Here is a 21,411-nt window from a genome sequence, read left to right on the forward strand (position 1 = left end):
CCTCCTTTTGTTACGTAACACCTTTTGATTTTAATTTTTTCACCATTTTTCCTTACTTTTCCGGGTTATTACAACAAAAAGTATTATTAATGGTAGAACTTTCTAGTCTCAATATACTTGTAGTGTGTTTCCCCAAAAATCAAAGTATTAGAAAAATGGTAGTATCGTGATAATATTTTAACCTTGTAAGGTGTTTAATTAACCAGTTTTAATTCTTCGAAATTGCATACTCTCGTTTCTCCAAGGAGATCACATCCATCGTTTTAGGTCATCGATGATTGGCAAGGAGAAAATACTGCCAGAAAATGTAAGTGACACAGAATCTAAATAACTGACATCGACCTCATTATTCGGGATCCAGGATGCTTCGTGTATTTAAAGTTCGCTAGTATTGACAATGAAAAAAAAAAAAAAATCTTTTCCTCGTCGACCATAGATTCGAAGTGACTGCACACGTGAAGGAGCAGGGACATCTTTGAGAACAAGCTTTCGAGCATCTTCTTTCGACTTTGGACTTCAGTCTACTCCTTTTTAAATGCTTCTTCTCCTAATGCAATCCCAGAATCCGAATAAATTCGACCTCATCAGAAATATTCAAATCCAAAAGTAGAAAAAAGTACAAGATGAATACCCGACGAATCCAGTTTTTAATATCTTATTTTGCTCCAAACCGTAGATCGGCACGATAAACATTATTTCATGAAAAAGGGTTTCTTCTGTTTCCCATGCGAAACCCCTTAGAAGGATAGAGTGGGTAATGATTCAAATCAAAAGTTTTAAATAATAATCTTAGAAATAACGATATGAGTGGGAACGCGAGGGCATTTTCAAGTGGTCATTACGATCACTAAGAACCAACTCCAGAAAAGCGTGTACCGTAAATGCAATTCTGCAATAGCCACAAAACGAAGATTCACTGTATTGTAATGCACAAAGTGCTTGTCACCAGTCATGCTGGTGTCTGGTAGCGTCTTCGAATCTCTACTGCATGATTCAATTTATATAGGCTATACGTTCGCAATTTCCCAAAACAATAGAAGTATTTATTTATTTATAAAACTAAAAGAACTGAATAAAATTATTTATTTAAAAGATTGCATATAAACCTGAGAATAAGAATAAAAATTACAGCAAAAAAAGCGTTACGTAACGAGGACGTAAACCTCCGCCTCCCTCTTGTCACAGTTCGTAAGTAAGATCGAACCGCCTCCTCCCTTTGCCGCGTTATGTAATATGTGGACGACCCCTAATATACCTTTACTTTTGTTTTTACTCTTTTTTACAATCTGATGATGGGATAGTCAAACTTGATAGCTAAAGGTCCTTTTTTAGTTCCATCTAGCTATCTTGTTCATGATTAAAAAGTACGATATATATATATATATATATATATATATATATATATATATATATATATATATATATATATATATATATATATATATATATATATATATATATATGTATATTCAGTTTTCATTCATATATTTGCTCTGATCATTTCCATAAGATCTTCGTTAGGACTCATTAAAATGAAAATATACTCAGCTATATTTAATTTTCGATGTATGATTACTACAAATTACACTTTAAAACATTCTTGGAAAGGCAATCACTCCTCCCCATGAGTTTCAGAAAAATACATTTTAATTAATGGTGTAGTAAGATTGTAATGAAAAACATAACACTATCTATGTCTATGGAGAGCTTTGTCCTTCTTCCCCTAAGCAAATTATGAAATAACACTACTGTGTTTACTGAATTTATTTATTTATTTATTTTAATTTTTAAGAATGCTCAATTCTATTTCTCTTTTCGGCTAAGAGTTAGTGGAGGGAGAGAAAATTTTCTACCGGAAAATGGATCTCACTTTCTCATTTGACAATAACTGTGAATAAAATGCTAACAGTAAACTTGAAACTGTACGCAGCAAACACATTATTCTGTGAATCAATGCATTTATCGGAAAAGTGCTCTTCGTACTATAATACAATAACAGATATAGTAGATTTTATAGACAGTATTATTCTTCTAGTAGAAACTATCATGTTTGGCGGATGTTTAAATGTATTATTCCGGTCGAATGTATATATTACTTCTTTTAAGTAACTTTTTCTTGTATTAGAATTTATGATACGGAAATAAGATATCAAGTGTACATCTTAACAAAGATTAATGAAATATCTAAGTCGACATGATATTATTAAAAAGCTGTACTTCATTACAATTGTAACTTACGAGAAACCCATGTATTTTATACTTTTGCTTTGGAGCCTTATTGTAAATCTATGCAGTCGACAAGCAGCAGTAAAACGCTCGAAATATTGGGGAACACCAAAATAATACATCAAACTAGGAGATTTTTTTCTAGTGATTAGCAACCTTATTTGGAATTCGGAAAGGCAAGTCTCAGGAAGAAATTATTTCATTACCGGATTGCAAATGCTTTCAAATATAATTGTTAGCCACAGTCATTGATCAAGTTAAAATGTAATGAATGATGTGTGCGTACAAAAGAAATTTTAAACACAATTTCGGTCTCACAACTTTAGTTGGAGACTTCGACATAGTTACGCTTCTGCAACATAATGCATAATATTTCCTTTAGCTAACATGAATATACAAATACTTTAAACTAACAAGATTCTATGTCGAAGCAATTGCTCTCTTATGGAATATATCTTTACAGCCTTTTCTAAGATACAATTTTCGTTATAACAATACATCATTTTCGCTATCTAAAAAGTAAATAACAAACTGCATTAGTGAGGCAAAATATTTCCCTTCAAATAATATATAACAATTAAAATAATTGTAGTTCAACTATCATGTTTTGTTTCTTGGCTGTTTTAATATGTCCTGTCTCATGGCTGCTTTGTGAATAACTTACCTTTGAGTTATGGTAGTATGTTTATTAAAATATATTCCTGTACTTCAACTGTGTGGTGGATTATTTATATATTTAATAATAATATACTGGAAATATTATTAATAAATTAAATTTGGAAGCATTTGTTATTTATTTAAACTATGCCAGTAACTAGACTTAGAGTAGTTTATACACATGCGTCCGTAAAGAGTAATACAGAGTTCGTATTTATATTGTTTCCTAGAGTTTGTTTTTTATTATTATTATATACCTCGGCGATGGATATTTATACATATTTATAGTTTATACCTGTATGTGTTCGGCACTTAGGAATTATACATGTTATGCTCAAAAACAATGCAAAGAAATTAAAGAAGGTAACATGATATAGATTTATCAAATAAAACAAGAATTAACAAACAGATACATACATGTATGTAGTGCAGCTTTATCTTAAAAAAGATATTACAATTCTTCGTGAAACATGTTTTCTTTTATATTAGATAATACAGTATAATGGGCTCAATAAACTTTTTATTATTTATAATAGATTATTATTTAATACTATTACTAGCTGAAATGCCCATTCTTCGCACGGAGAGAACAAAGTTATTAAAACTATTTGAATTCCCTTGACCCTTATGGTATGCCTTTCACTTAAAATGTAATGGTAGAAACGCATGAGAAACTCTACTTTTGACATAAAGTTTGAAACACAGTACTCCCTACTTTACTTTCTTTAATCAAAGTGACATGATAAAAACTCAACTTTAGGTGGTACAGACTTCCAAAAGTCATTTGAAATATATCAGTTGTTTTCCCAACCACGAAAACTATGAATTAGACATTAATCTTAGTCATTTTATTTTTAGCCCTTCCCAATCTCCTATGCCGATGGGGGCTGACCTTGAATTTAAATGGAATTGTGAGCGTTACTTTTAATTTCAGCAGCATCAAAAGCTATGGATCAACACTACTATCAGTCATTTTCAATAATTTTTATATATCACCCACCTTCTTACCCGAACATGTTTTTCCAGATTGTAAGACATATGTGTACCAAGTTTAGTTGAAATTGCTCTTGGCGTTCCAAACTTATGCTGGAATATTCATAATCCATTTTTATATATACACTGACGTACGAACAACACCTTAGACGTTGCCCCTGTCAGAAAATAAAGTACTGAGTAGAAAAAGCAATAATGGGCCAGCTTGGCATGCCCGTTTTTTAATAAACTTGGACTTGGAATAAATGTCAACGGGACTGTCACCCATCAACTTAACTAAACTATGGATTCGACACTAATTTCGATCATTTTGGAGATCTTATTTTTAACCCCTTCTTAACCTCACGTTGATGGAAGTTGAACTTGAACTTTAACGATGTGGGAAGTTTGACTATTAATCCCAGCAATCTCGAAAACTATGAATTTGACACTAATATCGGTATCCGCTCTAGGAGTGATGATGCGGACTGAACCTGGAATGAAACGGCATCGGGAGTGTTGCAAATTCAACCTCACTTTCAATTATTTCAGCATGTCATCTCTCCCTACATCCCCCTAGGACCAACAGAAGGATCTTACTTCACAGCATGTTTTTACCATATTGTATATCATATGTGTACCAAGTTTGGTTGAAATTTCTCCAGGTGTTCCGGAGTTATGCTGGAACACACACACTCACATATATATAGTTAGATAGATAGATATATTGTTGGAAAATAATTCTTGCTTAGATATAAACATCAGAAAAGTATTTCCCTGCCCAAAACCAATTAAATAAAACACGATTTAGCTTATTCATAGCTTCTCTTAAGAAACAGAAATATACATTAGTTCTATGCTGTTTTGAGTATATGCAAGTTAATGATGTATGATTTTTTCGGTAATTTTGGTTTTATAACTTGTATTTATAGCTAGGGATAACTAATGATGTCCATACAATTATAGATTAATAAGGTCATTTTGAGAAAGGAAGTTTAACAAGAAAACCCAAAATATTTATTAATACATTGAAAAACAACTTAAAATTGTAAAACTGAAAGATATGTAACCTAAATGGAAATTTTATTAACAATAAAAATTTTTTATAGACAATGTTATTCTTCTGGTGTAATTAATGTCTAATCTTGGCTAATCAATTGTCTTCTAATCTATTCTCGACTAATTGACGAACGTTTAAATTGTTTCAGAGAATGAGCAGAAAAAATAGTATTAGTCTCTAAATATGTTATAACAAGACTAAAATTATTTTAAAAACTCATCATACGAAAAGTGACAGATAATAGTACACACACATTTTCAGGTAATAAATCCCTATGGATATTTGCACTGAACAATGGGAACCAATGAAAATAATAACAAATATACACATTTCTAGAAGAAAAAAAAAATATCATTGTAAATATCACAGTGAACTTGGACTCAATCAAGAAATATATAGACATCTAGAAAAGCAACCCACTATTTTGAACAAAATGTTGAGACCTAAAGTAGGTGAATTCCACAATTATTTGAATTATCTTTCTGATATGGGTATTCACTACATACTTCATATGAATATCCAATTCATATTTTGTATTTACTATGAATTTCTACTTGTTGTCCAATATGATGAGAATGTATTTTTTTATATATTGTGTTTTTTCCATAAGTAATAAACAATATAATGACGGATAGTTAAATACATGGGATAGTTAAATATATGGGATATAATGACGGATAGTTAACATAATAAAAATGGGATACGTGATAAATTCATTTGCTTAAGAAGTGGTATACATGATCCCTACTAAGATAGATCACAGTTTGCAAGAAACTTAAGGATTTGTATCAGGAAAGTCATATACGTCACTGTTGAACAAATGTTGAATTATTTATCTCAATTTTGCTATTTCACATATACATCATACATCATACAAGTATACAACGTAAATGAAATTCTGACACAGAATATGGTTTAAAACTTGATGAAATATAATAACTAAATTGATTCTTAACGACGATAACATATGGACGTCTTCAAAGAAATTATTTGTTCGTGATTCACAAATAAATGTTTTAGCAGTCTAGCAGTTCACTTTCATCCGGGCGAGAAATAAAAAACTCACACAGTCTGAAAACTCTGGTAGCATTATATAGCTACTGTCCTGTCTTTCATCTTCAAGATTTCTATTTCTGTAGAAGAAGTCCAATGTTTAATGCACTAACCACATCGCTGAAAGAAACTGTTAACTTTTAAAAAAGATTCTTGGTTTTCAGCTTAATTTATATTAAGCTTGTAAAAAGACTGTATTGATGTACACTAGGAACATATTACTATATATTGTAAGTAACAATTAACAAATTTTCTTCGAATAGTTGGATGTTGTAGGTTTCTATTTCTTATTTTTACCTTATTTTATTTCCGTATTTACTTATTTATTTATTTATTAACAATCTTTACGAGTACTTTCTGCAAATTCATTAACATATGAGATTTTCAAGTATCAATGACTATTACATATAAGCGAACTTCTAATACCTTGATAAAAATTCGTATGGTCCAATTGGCTGTCAACTTTTTTTTATATGTTGATCATTCTGAAAAGCAATTCTATTTGTATTTATTGAACAGTCTTTTAGTACAGGTTACAATTGTACATTTGATTTGTTTAGTAACCAATAATAATAACCACGATATACTTACATATATCAAAAAGATTACAGACAAGAAGACATGTTAATATATGGAAAAGAACACAAATGAAAGTGGCATACTTGTATGTAAGTAGAAACATACAATAAGAGTAATAGTATAGATATGTAATGAGAATAAGTAACGCATGAACTGAAAAAAAAAAAAAAATAGAGTGGAGTTCAAAAATATTTGTCACTTCTCAAATCATCAGACCAACTTATTCACATGGAGTAAATTATCGAAAATTGGAAGATCCATGAACAGGAATTCCAGGCCGATCACGAAAGGCTTATGTAATGAATCAAAACTAGTTATTTAAAGATTTTGCATTACGCGATGCGCTATAATAACTGCTGTTGTAAAAGATCGGCTCATCTTTAATGTGATCTTGCAGTTCTAAAGCTTCTGATAATTTTGCATAGTTTCTGTTTTGATAAGATATATACGTAAAAAAAAAAAGTAATAAATAAGCCGCATACCATTTTTCTTTAAGTGTGAAACCAGTGGTCGAAGTGAGACGGTATGCGGTGGTATGCCATACCACCTCTTGTTTTTCAGTGATGAAGGCATCCCGCCTCTGGTTTTTCAGTGATCAAGATATCCCGTCACTGGAGAGCAGATGCTAAATACCTTTAATAAATCTATTTTTGTACACAGTACTTGACGAATAGCTTTCCACGTAAAAAGATTTTATTTCTTATGTAGAAATAATTTCTAACTTCACAACACCAACATTTGCGTTATCTTTTTCCTACCTTTTGTTTTTTTAAAATGAGATCTAGTTTATGTTTTGATGTGCCCTATTGAATTGTTTCCTTCTTATATATGTGTGTGTCTTCTTGCCTGAATGCGTAATGTCGTGTTTTGAGCATGGACATAGTTAGAGGTTATCTGCTAAGAGGGATGGACCTTTCAGGAGTTGGGATTGGAATACCCCTTAGTCGAGTGGAGGGTCCGGGAGTTTTCCCGCAGCAAGTTAATATAAAAACTTGGTTTTTGAGCATTTTCGTGTATAATTCTCTATAATCCAACATAAGTAGATATTTTTTTGCACAAAGTTATTGGTGATAAATCAAATTCTCTCCATGCCCCCCCCCCCTCCTCCGTAACTACAGAAAAGCTCTCCAATGGTCTTCAGTCATTATATACCAGAAATGCAAGCTTTCAGGCAACATACCCTCACTGTATTTTAACATTTAGATAGCCGGTACGTCGAGTCAAAATCGTAATAAAACATATCACCTCTGCTTTTTTCCCCACTTCGAACACTGTGTGAAACTAATTCATTATTTATGCTTATTAAATATTTGTTAATAAGTATAATTTTCAGTCACATCTTCGAGAAGGATATTGGCCTTAGAATCTTCCTCAATCAGAGGAAGTACAGAGTGAATATTTTTTACTTACTATCTATAACCATATTTCTTGTTCCTTTTTAAACAATTTAATCTCCCCCTTCAAAAAATATATTGATGCTCCCTTTATATATTTGTGCTTAACATTTATACGTGAGATATATAAATAACATCTAGTCACATCTCTCTTAATTACTTGGCTCAACTTTAGAAAAACTAAAGGTTGATTTGGACGTTTATTAAAAAGTTTGTTTTAATTAATTAATGTCTATCTCCAAAAGCGATAGAGAAAGACTAGAACCTTTTGAAGTGTGGATGTAGAGAAGAATGGGAAATAATTTTAGATGTAATGAAAAGAGAAAGAGAAACTGATTGGGACATTGGCTGAGAAGGAACTGTATATGAGGGACGTGCTAAAAGATATGGTGGAAGTAAGGAGGGAGGGGGCGAAGGAGGGTACAGTTGATGGACGGGAGTAAAACTGAAAAATCATACGTAAAGACAAAGAGGTTAGCGGAAGATCGTAAAACATGGAAACTTCGCCGCTGCGGAAATTGGCCTGCTAATAATGGCAGAATACCTATGACAATGATGATGACCTCTAAAAAGTAATTATAGTTATCAGGAAGGCTGGAAAGTTTCTCTTCGTCTCTGCAGAGTTTTTAGTTCTTCTAGAAGCAACTCTTGCACGTATTTTCTTCTCTCTTCACTTTCCTTATTTCGACGATTCTCCCTTACCCCGTCATTGAATGTAAACTTAATACGCAGATCCCTTCCTTCTTTTGGTTTACCTAATTCTATGCCAGAAAGACCGTAAAGAGCCACAGGGACTTTGCAGCATTCATTTTGAAATACGGGAACGCATTTGTATCTTTCCTTCTTTGCTTTCGCCATTATGTTGCCGAAAACAGCTCCGTTCTGAACACGTTGGATAAATTTGTCTTTATTAAAATTATCAGTAACATAAAAAAATACTTTTGTACTTCTTTCCATTGTGTCTTCGTACTTCAAAAAAATGTCATCTCCCAATTGAAAGTTTGGATCGTCTACTGTGCATCCTTTGAGTGAATACTCAGTCTGCAAGAGTTCTTTTAATTCTTGTGCAAGAACACTATCTCTCTCACTTGCAATAACACAAAAATCAAATACGAAATCTGGTAATCTCTTACCCACCACTCTATGTATATTTTCCTTTATGGTTATTTTTTCGTCTAAAGATATACAGTGAGCGTGTATTTCCCACAATTCTTCGAAAAGTTTATCAAATGTTTCCTCCGATTGTACTTCTCTGAGTCCATTTTCAGTTGCTTCAAAGCCACTTTCTTGATTAGTGTTTTCCTCAGCGATGAAACATAATCCACATGTCTGAGAATCTCTCTCTTCCCATGCTCCAAAGTCTATTGTTGAATATCTTTCATTGGCATTTTTGGATATATCCTTTGATGAGTGGATAAAGTTATACATGTTTGGTTTAAGCCTCAACCTTTCCAGTAAAATTCTTAGTTTGTTCATTGACAGAACGGCTGAAAAACACACAATAAGTAAATCAATAAGTAAATAAATAAACCAGAAGTATGATAGTCTAGCATTTAAGATTACAACTATAACTACATTGATTATGTTCAAACTATTGTATTTTAATTGGTAGGTATTTCGAATACGCACTTCAAATACAAAGGGTTTCTTGGCATATACAGAAAACTTGCTAGAAATATTATTTTCATTGAGCCATAAAAGGATAAAGAATACATAGGTACATAAGAAAATGTTGTTTGATTGTTGATAAACGTTAAGTTACGTGGTTACAACCGTGGTAGGGATATTGTATACTAACAATTATTTCTGGTAACAGATTTTCAAATTTCTAAGTAAAGATTTCAAATTAGATATCAGATTTCCAACAGTACTTAAATAAATACATTATGAATGCCGTTCATTCTAGTTTTGGAACACCTTTGCCTTAATTAAATATAGTATATACGACCAAAGCAAATCATTTTTAATAAATAATAATGTTATAGTTTTGGTAATACATATTCCTCTTCATCAGACACATTATCACTTAACGTATTTGTTGATGAAGGCAATGATTGCCGAAATTGTAACACTATCATTTATTAAGATAATGTGTCTAACAAAGACAATGATACATTGCAGAAACTGTAACACTATTATTTATTAAGATAACATGTCTGATAAAGGCAATGTATATTGCGGAAACTGTAATACTATTATTAATTAAGATAATGTATCTGATAAAGGCAATGACACATTGCAGAAACTGTGACACTATTATTTATTAACATATTGTGCCTGATAAAGGCAATAATACGTTCCAGAAACTTACCACTATTGTTTATTAAAAGTTATTTGCTTTGGTCAGATTTTAGTTTTAATTAAGATAAATTCATTACATGTTGTGACCAATATTCAAGTATGAAAATATTCAAATTAAGCCTCTATGTTGCAGATACCAATCATTTCATAACTTAGATTTAAAAAATCATATAGACTTCAATCCGAAAATAAGTGAACAATCCTTTACATTTTCTTTACTCATCCTCGTAGCCGCTTCTAGGATGAAATAATAATCTACTTTCCAACCCACTTTTAATCAATGTTGCTGAAGAAAAGTAAATATCACTATTTTTACTATAATCATTGATATTACTCAAGATATTACAAAGCAGATCAGTTAAATATGGCTACTTCACAAATAGAAAATAATAATACTGTAGAGAATAATAATGAATCCAATGTCCTGAGAGTGAATGAACTTTCTTAAAAAAGAAAACAATCATTAGAATTAGTAACCAAATTTTAAAAAGGAATTACTAGTGTACTACTGAATATTTTAACTTTTTATGGTTTAATTGAACATTGAATTGGACAAGGGTATGATAGTAGCTCATTCATAAGTGGTGTGCACAATGAAGTTCAAGCTAAAACAAAATCTAGTGAAGAAAATGCGTATTACGCGACATACATTCCTTAAAGTTATTCATAAATTATGCCGTTAAAGGCGTACAATAAACAAATATTTTCTATGTTGTTGAAAATATATTTGGCCATAGTATTAAAAGATGGAGCTTTCTCTTTCATCAGTAACTGGATAATCTGATTTTACGCTAAAAGAGCTAATTTCAACTCGATGGGTAACAAGGTTTACGTAAATCATTCATGTCTGCAAAACTTAGACTCGCTGATTTATTCAAAACAGTAAGGAAAGTTTTTCTTCCTTAGTTGTTTCTTTCTTTTTAATCAGTATAAATCTACCTGAAAGAGAAGAACCCAACTATTTGCTAAATCCAATAGATAATTTTGAATTTTTATTTCCTTTAGTAACATTGACTACGGTACTAGGAAAACGTAATGTCAAAATTATTACAAGAAAAAGGTATTAATGTACAGATGAAGGAGTTACTCCATGACAAAATCACGAACAGCTTGAAAAAGAAAGAGAATACCTTTAACAATGCCAAGAAAGAAACAATGTCAGTCTGAGTGAAGAATCCAATCAATGTTTAGATACAAACGAACCAAATAAGCCAAAAGGTTTTTATTATTATTATTATTAGTATTATTATTATTATTATTATTATTATTATTATTAGTAGTAGTAGTAGTAGTAGTAGTAGTAGTAGTAGTAGTAGTAGTAGTAGTAGTAGTAGTAGTAGTAGTAGTAGTAGTAGTAGTAGTAGTAGTAGTAGTAGTAGTACCGAGGTCACATAAGACGTGGCCTACAGTTTAAGGTGACATCCAAATCATCATAATGCGTTCAAATTGCTATGCTAACCCACCGGAAATTAAAGTCAGGATCACGCAAACCAAAGGGACATACACTATCATTAGCCAGTGGCAGGGAAGGCTTTATTATTATTTTCTTATGAATTGTATGAAAAAGATATGTTTGTGATTGGTAATCACATTTCAATTGTTGGACATTCTAAATATTCAGTTGGATGGAAGAACTATTTGTCTGTTTTATACGTGCAATTCCATACATGATTTCCCTTTCCTAATAATTTAATCCGCTGAAGCAAAAATGGCAGTTTTATGTGGACAGAAATACTTCAAAAACTACATTGTGATATTTGAAACATTGAAACATTTATTTTTATTTGAAACAAATTGACAGAATCAAAAATCAATATTCAGAAAAAATGTATATGATTTAATAATGTTTATTGTAAAATATTATTTGATCTCTAGTTAATTAGATTTTATCATTCACGCACATTACATACAATACAGGGTTTATAAAAATCTCGGGGCCATAAGTAAACTCCGTTATGAGTATAAATATGAAAAAATGGAAGAGAGAAGACTTGTTGGGAGTAGACAAGGGCGTCATTTAGGGAGAGCAGGAGGGGCAGTTGCCCACCCCCAAGAGTTTGAGGAATACATATACTTTAATAGATGCTCTACTAATATACTAGTACAAAACTGAAAGTCTTACGTCAGTGGTGCTCTTGCCCCCCTCCCCCCAAGCGAAGTCTGAAATGACGCCCTTGGGAGTAGATGGTTTTCAATCTAAAATGATCAAATTTTTCAATCTAAAATGAATCACTCCAGCCGTTTGGGCTCCACACTGGAAAGACATTAATGTTAAATGAAAAAGTAACGTTGCCAGTTCAGCACGCTATTCGAACGGAACGTAATGAAATGCAAAAATGACACGGGAAAAGTACATTGTTGTGTGAGGGAATCTAAGACACCTCGAATCACTTTCCTAACAATTCTTTATTGTTATCACGGTGAAGTCCCAAGGCAATAAATAGTCTCCTGAACTGGCAACGTTGATTTTTTATTTAACCTACGACGCTTTACTAATGCAGGGCCCGAACTGATGCGATAGGAAGAATTCCACCCTTTTAGATTGAGAACACCTATTTCAAACAACTTTCCTCTCCACTGTGTGCGTGAGTTTTCTCAGGGTTCTCCCGCTTCTCACTTTCTTCCTTCTACCAGTATCATCTATTTGAATATCACCATCTCTTTTAGCCCTGGTAATCAATCATGAGACGTTAAACTACAAATATAATGATGAAAAACAGTAGGGAAAAAAGAATCATACACACTGAAAAAAAAAAGGGACACACTAAAAACACTTTCGCTAAGTCTTCATCAGACAGCCAGGAAAAGACGTAGTGACAAAAGAAAAGAAATGTAGCTGTGAAGCATCCCTGGGGCACCATGTTGGAATGCAAGTTAAGAGTAAATAAGTTACTAAGCTGAAAGTAAAGAGAAGTTTGTGGAGAAATAGAAAAGTAATGAACGGAGTAGCTAAAAGTGCACCAGAGCAAATAAATAAATAAATAAATAAATAAATAAATAAATAAATAAATAAAGAAAGAAAGAAAGAAAGAAAGAAAGAAAGAAAGAAAGAAAGAAAGAAAGAAAAAAATATATACGTATAGAATAAGGAGAAAAGAATTGAAAAATAAAAAAATATATAAATTAATGAATTACTCTGCTTCTTATATTCTTTTTAACGAACTTAAAAAGTTCGTTACTGAATTCTCTATGTCTGTGTGTCTGCTGTCTGCCTGTTATTTGCGATTTTTCCAATTTTTGAACCCTGCATTCGATAGAGAATCAAAAACTATCAGAGAAGGTGATTAAATTTTTCGCGTCGCTCTTACCGTTCCCGAGATATTGGGCCAAAAATGGCCGACTTCCAGAGATTTAAGGAGCTATATCTCGGGAACCGTAAGTCCAGAGAGATCACATTGGTGCTGATCAATGTTTAAAAGAATGGTAAATATTTTGGTACCAAATAGTAACCGGCAGCCACTGTCTAACTGGCCACTGGTTTGGCCAGAGACCACCACTTAATATCGGTACCAAAATGTTTACCATACTTATCACCAATATCATCTCTCTATGACTTACCGTTCCCGTGATATTGGCTAAAAAATGGCCAATTTCTAGATATTAAGGAGCCATATCTCGGGAACCATAAGTTGTAGAGAGATGATATTGATGTTCATCACTACCTAAGAGAATGATAACTATTTTGGTACCAAATAGTAACCAGTGGCCACTGTCCAACTGGCCACTGGTTGGGCCAGTAGCCAGTTGGTTAGTGGCCATCAATTAATATCGGTATTAAAATGTTTGACATTCTATTAGGGATTGATTAACACCAATATCATCTCTCTATGACTTACCGTTTCCATGATATTGGCCAAAAGATAGTTCCGATTTCGGGAGATTTAAGGTATCAAATCTCAGGAACCGTAAGTCACACAGAGATCATATTCGTGTTGATCAATACCTGAGAGGATGGTGAACATTTTGGTACCAAATAGTAACCGGTGGCTACTGATTAACTGTCTACTGGCCAAGTAGTAGCCACCGTTCCCCAGATATTCGCCAAAAAAATGTTCGAATTTCTAGATATTTAAACGGCCATATCTTGAGAACTGTAAGTCATAGAGAGATGATATTTTGCTAATTTTTGCGAGAAAGAGAAGGTGCGAATAAAAAGATTTACTTTTACATCTAAGAACAATGACAGTTATCCTTCCCTCTCCATTCTTTTTAAGTTCGTTCTGGCAATGCTCTTGAAGCATTCTCAACTGATTTATCTTTGATTCATTTTATATTTTACTATCTTATTTTTCTTTTTTTAACCTACATACTATTCATTCGGTATTATTTTCCATTATTTTCATTACATTTTATAATTAATGTTAGTTGACTTACGTTTAATATTTTGTTCCTTCATTTTTGTTAGTCAAATTAAGATGTGTGCCTCTAAGTCTAACCAATATAATAGGAAACTATAAAGAACTTCGAATTTGTTTCTAAATCTTGGTTTCTAGTTTTCTTTAATCGCTTCAGTTTCATACATTTATTTCTTGCTAAAACTAGGGTAGTATATCTCAATTCCAAAACTACCATGACCCTTAACAACTTTCTGGCAACGTATGCATTCTAACCTCTTCTACTACAAACAAATCTAACGTAGTACACAAACAATCCTTGGTCACGATTAGGTATGTCATGTCGAGTAAACATTTATTGCCTCTCTGCCATTAACCACGTTTTTTTTCATCAATATAACTATTGCCTACATTTCCTTGGAGCTCCTCTAACAGAAATATTTTAAGCCTCTTCAAATAACAAAAACTCCATCCTTTATCTCTTGAACATCTCTCTGTAGTCTGTTGATGCTACAATCTCTCCTACTTAATTTTACCACTTATCCCCTCCCCCCGGTTCTTGTTTGAGTATCTGCCTTAAAATCTATCCTTAATCTTGTTTTTTTCTCTCTCTTTTCTGTCTGTATGCATCTTAGACCTCACTTTCTCCTTCATTCACTTATAAATTCATACATCATCACCATTGGGTAGGTTATGTTTGCCCTTCAAACTAAGAGTTTTCTTCGTGCCCGTTTCAGACTGCTATTTCTTAGTCTCTGCTTCCTTCTTTCTCGTCTGCCTTAGAAAAACAAATTCTTTGTATCCCCTGAAACCTCTGGAGGCTTTGTGTGCGTAGGAAATATGTCTTCCACACGTTAAAGGTTCCTCATAATGTGGAGACTCAACATGTGATGAACTTGTTCAATACCGTATGGGCAGACTTTCGCCAGTATCACACGTATACATAATTCCTAAGTAATCTCCTGTAACTTCAATCAAACTACAAAGGAAGATAAGGATTATAGATACCCAGTGTACCAGGTTGTAGTGTATTGCTATACTTATGAACTGTGCAAAATTCGTGAAAACTGAGTGCTTTCCAATGCTTGAGTAAATGCTGACATTATAGAGTTAACTGTACAAGTGTACTCAATGTGACTTAACTTTGCAACGTCGACATAGCTTCCCAAAGCTGGACAGAGCAGGGCACTGAGAATTTCTCGTAGAACAGTCTTGACATTTACTATAAACCAGAAAAGTACTTTTCCCACTATGCTCACATAATATTGAAGAAATATCTTCTTTGTCTAGAAACTGAAGTATTCGTATTTTGGGTCAAATCTTGTTCTTCACGTTGTATAATCTGATTTTACAATGCTTAAATCCTTGTGTCTCGCTTCTATAATATAACAAACATCCATTTCAATATGCCTAATATGCTAATCTCGGTCATCTTGCGAAATTGATCCAGTATGTTAGACAAATTAAAATAGCATATGTATGCCTCTAGTACATACAGTGTATGTTCCAGCTACTGTAAGTCCAACAACACAAAAATGAACCATAAACAATTTTAATTCTGCTTCTAAATATTTATTCCTATTGCTTTTTAAATCTCAACTGCAGTTTCGATCTCTTCAAACAATCCAACTCACAAATATTTTCTCCCATCAATATAGTATGATTTTATGACATATACACATACATATATGTCGGAAAATATCAACTGCAAAACTCGCTTTATACGAAATTGAAAACATTTAGACATAATGGCACTAACAGATTGTCCAGTTTCTTTCCGGTTATGTGCTCGAGATTAGACTTTTTTTTATAATTGCACTGCTACATATACAGTGTATATGGTGGTCGAGTGCTGGCGTAACGTCAGTGTGTCTGGATGGACGGACAATGCCTCTTCCTCTCTTCGTCAAATTGGAACAATTTCAGAAGGCTTCTCCTCTTAATTGCGGAAAACCTGCGGCATATCGCGACTGCAGACCACATCTTCTTCGTCATTGATCCCCGTACTGGACGGAATGCAGCCACAGTGATATGGACATGGAACTGATGTTTGTAGGGAGGCATTACACAACCACGTGAAGCACTGTAGCGAACACTTCGTAGCAAGGATCGAGAGGATATTTTTGTTTTTCAATGTCCCACGATTATGCATTGATCGTAAGGAAAACGCTGATGATAATGATGATTAAAGTAGCTGAATGAAGGAAGTAGAAAGAAACAGGAGAATTCCAAAAAAACTTGCCAAGAGCTTGGATCGAACCAGTGCACCAGAAGCGAGCACTCTACCACTGAACCACGAGCATGACTATGGCGGATTGGATAATTACATTCTAAATACTGTTACAAAATTTGGAGTTGTTGCGAAGTAGCCAGTGTCCTAATGAATAGTTCAACGTCGCCTCGCGGGACAATACAAATTTGCACGGCGTTTCCTAAGTTTATCAAAGCCGAACTGGTCAGGCAGATGAGCCCAGTCGTGTTTTTGGTAAGAATACAAGGAAAAATACGGAAGTGCCATCGACATCAAATAATTTTTCCGCAAGCAAAGGGAGACCAAGAAGATAACAGGCCAAGAAAATGTCAGGAGGATATATGGTTTCTTTGCCGGAAAAACCCGCTCACAAACGCAGCATTAGAGGATATACAACACGTACAACTGCCTAGAAGTCCAAACATAAATTCAGAAAGTGACAGAACATCAGTCAGAGAGCAAGATCAACACCTACCAAGACAACACCCAGAAGATGGCAGAACACCAGTACGAGACCCAGATAGGCAGCTACCAACAAGATATCCAGGAGATGGCAGAACATCAGCAGAGCAGCAAGATTGGCAGCTACCAAGAAGATCCGGAAGGATCAGGAGACCACCTAATAGATTGTCATTGTAAAAAAAAGAAAAAAAACGGGGGAAGAGTGTAATAGTGAATAATCCGTGAAGAATGTGGAAGAGTGTAATAGGAAATAATCTGTGAAGTAATCTGTGAAGAATGTGAAATAGTGTAATAGTGAATAGTCTGTGAAGAATGTGGAAGAGTGTAATAGGAAATAATCTGTGAAGAATGTGGAAGAGTTAAATAGTGAGTAATCTGTGGAGAATGTGGTATAGCAAGTAGTCTGTGAAGAGTGTGACACTACTGTCAATAGTCTGTGATGAGCATGAGGATGGCCGGCTTTGGCATGAGTCAAAGAGTTTGTGGGAGCAAGAATGAAGTTGGAGTATGCAAGTGGGCTTGTTAGAAGTACTGTGAAGAATATTATTTAGTAGCATGGGGATAAAAATTAGTAAAGTACTTTTGAAGTTTGTGTGCATGTACCCGTGTCCGTAAATAAAAAGAGTACCTTAGTTTGGAAGTAGTTATTTTAATAGTAAAAGTAATAGCAGTATAGCTAGTATAAGTTTTATTTAGCAGTATAGCAGCACAGAAGCGTATGAGGCTACAGTGGTGAAGCGGAAGTCGCTTATGGAGAATTGAATGGTAACATCATCATTTCTGTCTGCAGCATCAGGTGATAACATCCGGGTCAAGGATATCGTGGCAGCAAACTGGATGACGTGTTTATGTCTTGCGGATGCTCCGAACTGTCTTCTCTGTATCATGAAACATGGCGGCAACTTGAGTTCTGTGATTACGTTCATAAGATGCATTACTGTCAGAGATTGTGTGGACATTAGATGATCATGTGCATCCTGTGATACAGATGTTGCTACGAGCCAAAAATGCAATTTTCCAATATTCTGCTAATTAATATTGATGGAATTGTTTAGGTGTACTTTCATGAACATCGGGATGCACTACAACACCTCTGGCCCATCTAATCCCCAGAACTCAACACTATTTAACAATGTAGTCAGTTCTGGAGCTCAGACGTTCATTTATTATCTATTTGAATTTAATATCTCATGATAATGCACCGAGGCTAAGAGAGACGGAACTCATACTATAGAAGCAGATATCTACTTCTATCCTCGGTAATGGAACTAAATGCTGCACTGCACGGGAGATGGCACAATATTTCTCTTCAAGACTTCAACCCTTCGTGATTTATATGGCTCAATTCCACAACGAATGAGAATTGTTCTGAAGGTTAACGCTGATTCCACTCCTTGTTAAGGGGATAAGTTATATTTTTTCAGATATTTTCATTATTTTAATAAGCGTCTGTATGTGATGTGGAGAAGAAGTAAATAGACTGGTGTCTCAAACTATTCCATATTTCACTTTAAATCTGAGACTTTGACTCTCGGTAATAGTTTTACTCACATGAATCTGTATTTAAATCATATGGTACTGAAAGAAAGAACTGTATCTGACTTCCTACTGAAAAAGATTAAAGAAACTGTTCTTTGTTAATTTATATAGATTATTATTTTATTACCATAGATATCTACATATAACAAAATATTTTTAAATATATATATATATAAGCTCTCAAAATTCGATGTTCACCTTAAGTAACCCTCAAGATTTAATTCCAATACTGTACATATATTCTCTTAAATCGAAACTTCATAGGTTTCCACCTTACATTTGGAAAGACATAAAAAGTGACATTTAGAATTATAATTGGGTGTAAGAACATTGAGTTGGTCTATGGCTGTCACGTTGCCTGAGTTGTAATTTTCTTAACATATGAGTTAGCAACATTACTTGCACTAGAGAAGGGAAGGGAAGCTGTCTGCTGGGTAGTGTCTCAAGAATTGTTCTCACAAATACATCTAAGGAATTTCGAAAGCTGTCTACATCAATAAAATTTCGAACAACCTTGTACATTGAATCAGTCGTTGTTAAAGAGGGGGAAATATGCTCCTTTTGAAATACATTGAACATGTCCGCTTAGATCATTTACTCATTAATTCTGGCAAGTCTAATAATAATAATAATAATAATAATAATAATAATAATAATAATAATAATAATAATAATAATAATAATAATAATAATAATTGGAAAAGTCCAACACTGTATTCTGAAATTGCTAACCTACAAATGTTGCTTAAATTGTTATATAACAAAGGTCATGCATAAGAGGCGTTTACGTCACCTGTCTCTCGAGGCACCCATCATCCATGCCCTTACTCAAAGTCCTTGAACGCACAAAGAACAGGAGTGGTGCTAATGGACTTCACTACCTGTACATATTTTTTTAAATTTTATTTTTTATTTATTGAAGAGCAGGAAAGGAAGTAGTTAGAAGTGGATATTGAGGGAAGTTAAAGTGGTAAAAAGTAAACTTTTATCGTTTCAAACCAAGGAAAGAAAACTTACCTAACTCACTAAGTTCTAATTATTCTTTCAAGAATTGGTACTTTAGGTATTGTTCTTTCCAGGAGTGCCAATCTCCCCCCCAAAGGCTGTGACGCCAATCCCCCACATTAACAAAGCACCCCCTTACATTTAATTTTAGACCTCTTCCTATCACAACACGTGAGATCATTAGTTTTTTTTTTAAAAAAAAAAAGACTCAAAATTCACATTGCAATCACTCAAGCCTTAAATTTAAATGTAGTTTTATTTCAACGTAAAATTGATAAATAATTATTTAATCTTTGTACACTTAATAATTATAATCTTTGTACACTTTAGGAAGTTTCATTTTGTAAGCCAAAAAAATAAAATGTAAAATTTTTGCAGGCTTTGCTTATGCCCTGAGTCTCAGTGGTGTAAAAGATATAACAAATTTCAAGAAAATTGGATAATATTTCGGGGTTGCACACTTTGATTAGTTTTGTAAAAGTAGGCAAAAATACGATTTTTCTATGTTAATTAGTTTTATTTTTAAAACTAGACATCACAAACTTAAAATACAGTAGAGCGTCGATTATTCGAAGTAATTGGGGGACATGGGTGTTCGGAAAACTGGTTTGTTCGGATAATCGAACTGTACATGTTTATTTGCCATGCGCGGAGCGGCACGCCTCAACTCTAAGCTGGCGCAGCTGTTGCTGTGAACAGCTTTGATACTGCCGCTACTTCTACAGCCAGTGCCAAACCGACAGAAGTGTGCTGATTGTTGAAACACAGCGACTGGCGGCTTGGCCGGTCAGCAGCGCCTTATGAAGGCCCCATTAGAAGCAATGTTCCGCTAGCGATGGCTCAGTGCGGCGACTACTGTGGGAAACTTGGTTTGGGAGTGAGGGGGATGATGGACGGTAGGGTGGGAGAGTAACAGGTGCGAGCGAGTACACAGTTCGGTTAAGCGGTCGTTCCGTTGACCGACGTTCGGATAATCGACTGTAATACTAAAATTAAGGGGTGGCAATCCCGTGGGGGGAGAGTGTTTTCATTTGACCCTAAAAATAGTTCTGTTTTCCTGTTTGCAAAATTATTTTTTCACTCTTATATAAATAAGTAGGGCTATTAAGTGAATTTTTGTTATGTATGTAATTGAAGATTGTGCCTACCAATACTGGCAAGAATTTTTGGTAGACAGAAAATTCTGTGGGAAAGGTGTTTGATTATATTCACTATATGATTCTGGGCTTAATCGGGAAAAATCAGATTCCAAGGCAGAAAAACATTCATCAAAATGGTTATAGTATTATGGCGGCGTGGTGAGAGGCAAGAAGGTACAATAATGTAGTAATTGACTGAGTAACTAGTTTTTACGCTTTTTTCTTTCTTGTCTGTGTGAAATGAGGCAATTTTCATTATTTTGCATTAAAAAAAAATCTCCCCAAAAACGTTAATGACGCCATTGGCGTCATGTTCTTGAGAGTGTCACAATACCGATGTGACACTCTCAAGAGTCTCCACGGAAAGGAAGTAACGCTAAAATTCTCCAATAAATATGTGTACTATTACTTAGTGCTTACAATAATGTCTTAATAGATA

General features: G+C 33.7%; 1 protein-coding gene across 1 annotated transcript in view; it reads right to left on the reverse strand.

Moving 5' to 3' along the window:
* Positions 1–3,243: 3,243 nt before the first annotated feature.
* The window catches only part of LOC145691514 (uncharacterized), a 47,071-nt gene continuing 28,903 nt past the window's right edge, over positions 3,244–21,411 (reverse strand). The window contains exon 2 of the mRNA XM_081766924.1: positions 3,244–9,428. Coding sequence (XP_081623050.1) covers positions 8,527–9,417 — 891 coding nt within the window. The 5' untranslated portion in view covers positions 9,418–9,428 and the 3' untranslated portion in view covers positions 3,244–8,526. The remainder of the gene's footprint in view (positions 9,429–21,411) is intronic.

The sequence above is a fragment of the Thermobia domestica genome, chromosome 1, assembly GCF_964235325.1.
Source record: "Thermobia domestica chromosome 1, izTheDome1.hap1.1, whole genome shotgun sequence".
NCBI lineage: Eukaryota > Metazoa > Arthropoda > Insecta > Zygentoma > Lepismatidae > Thermobia > Thermobia domestica.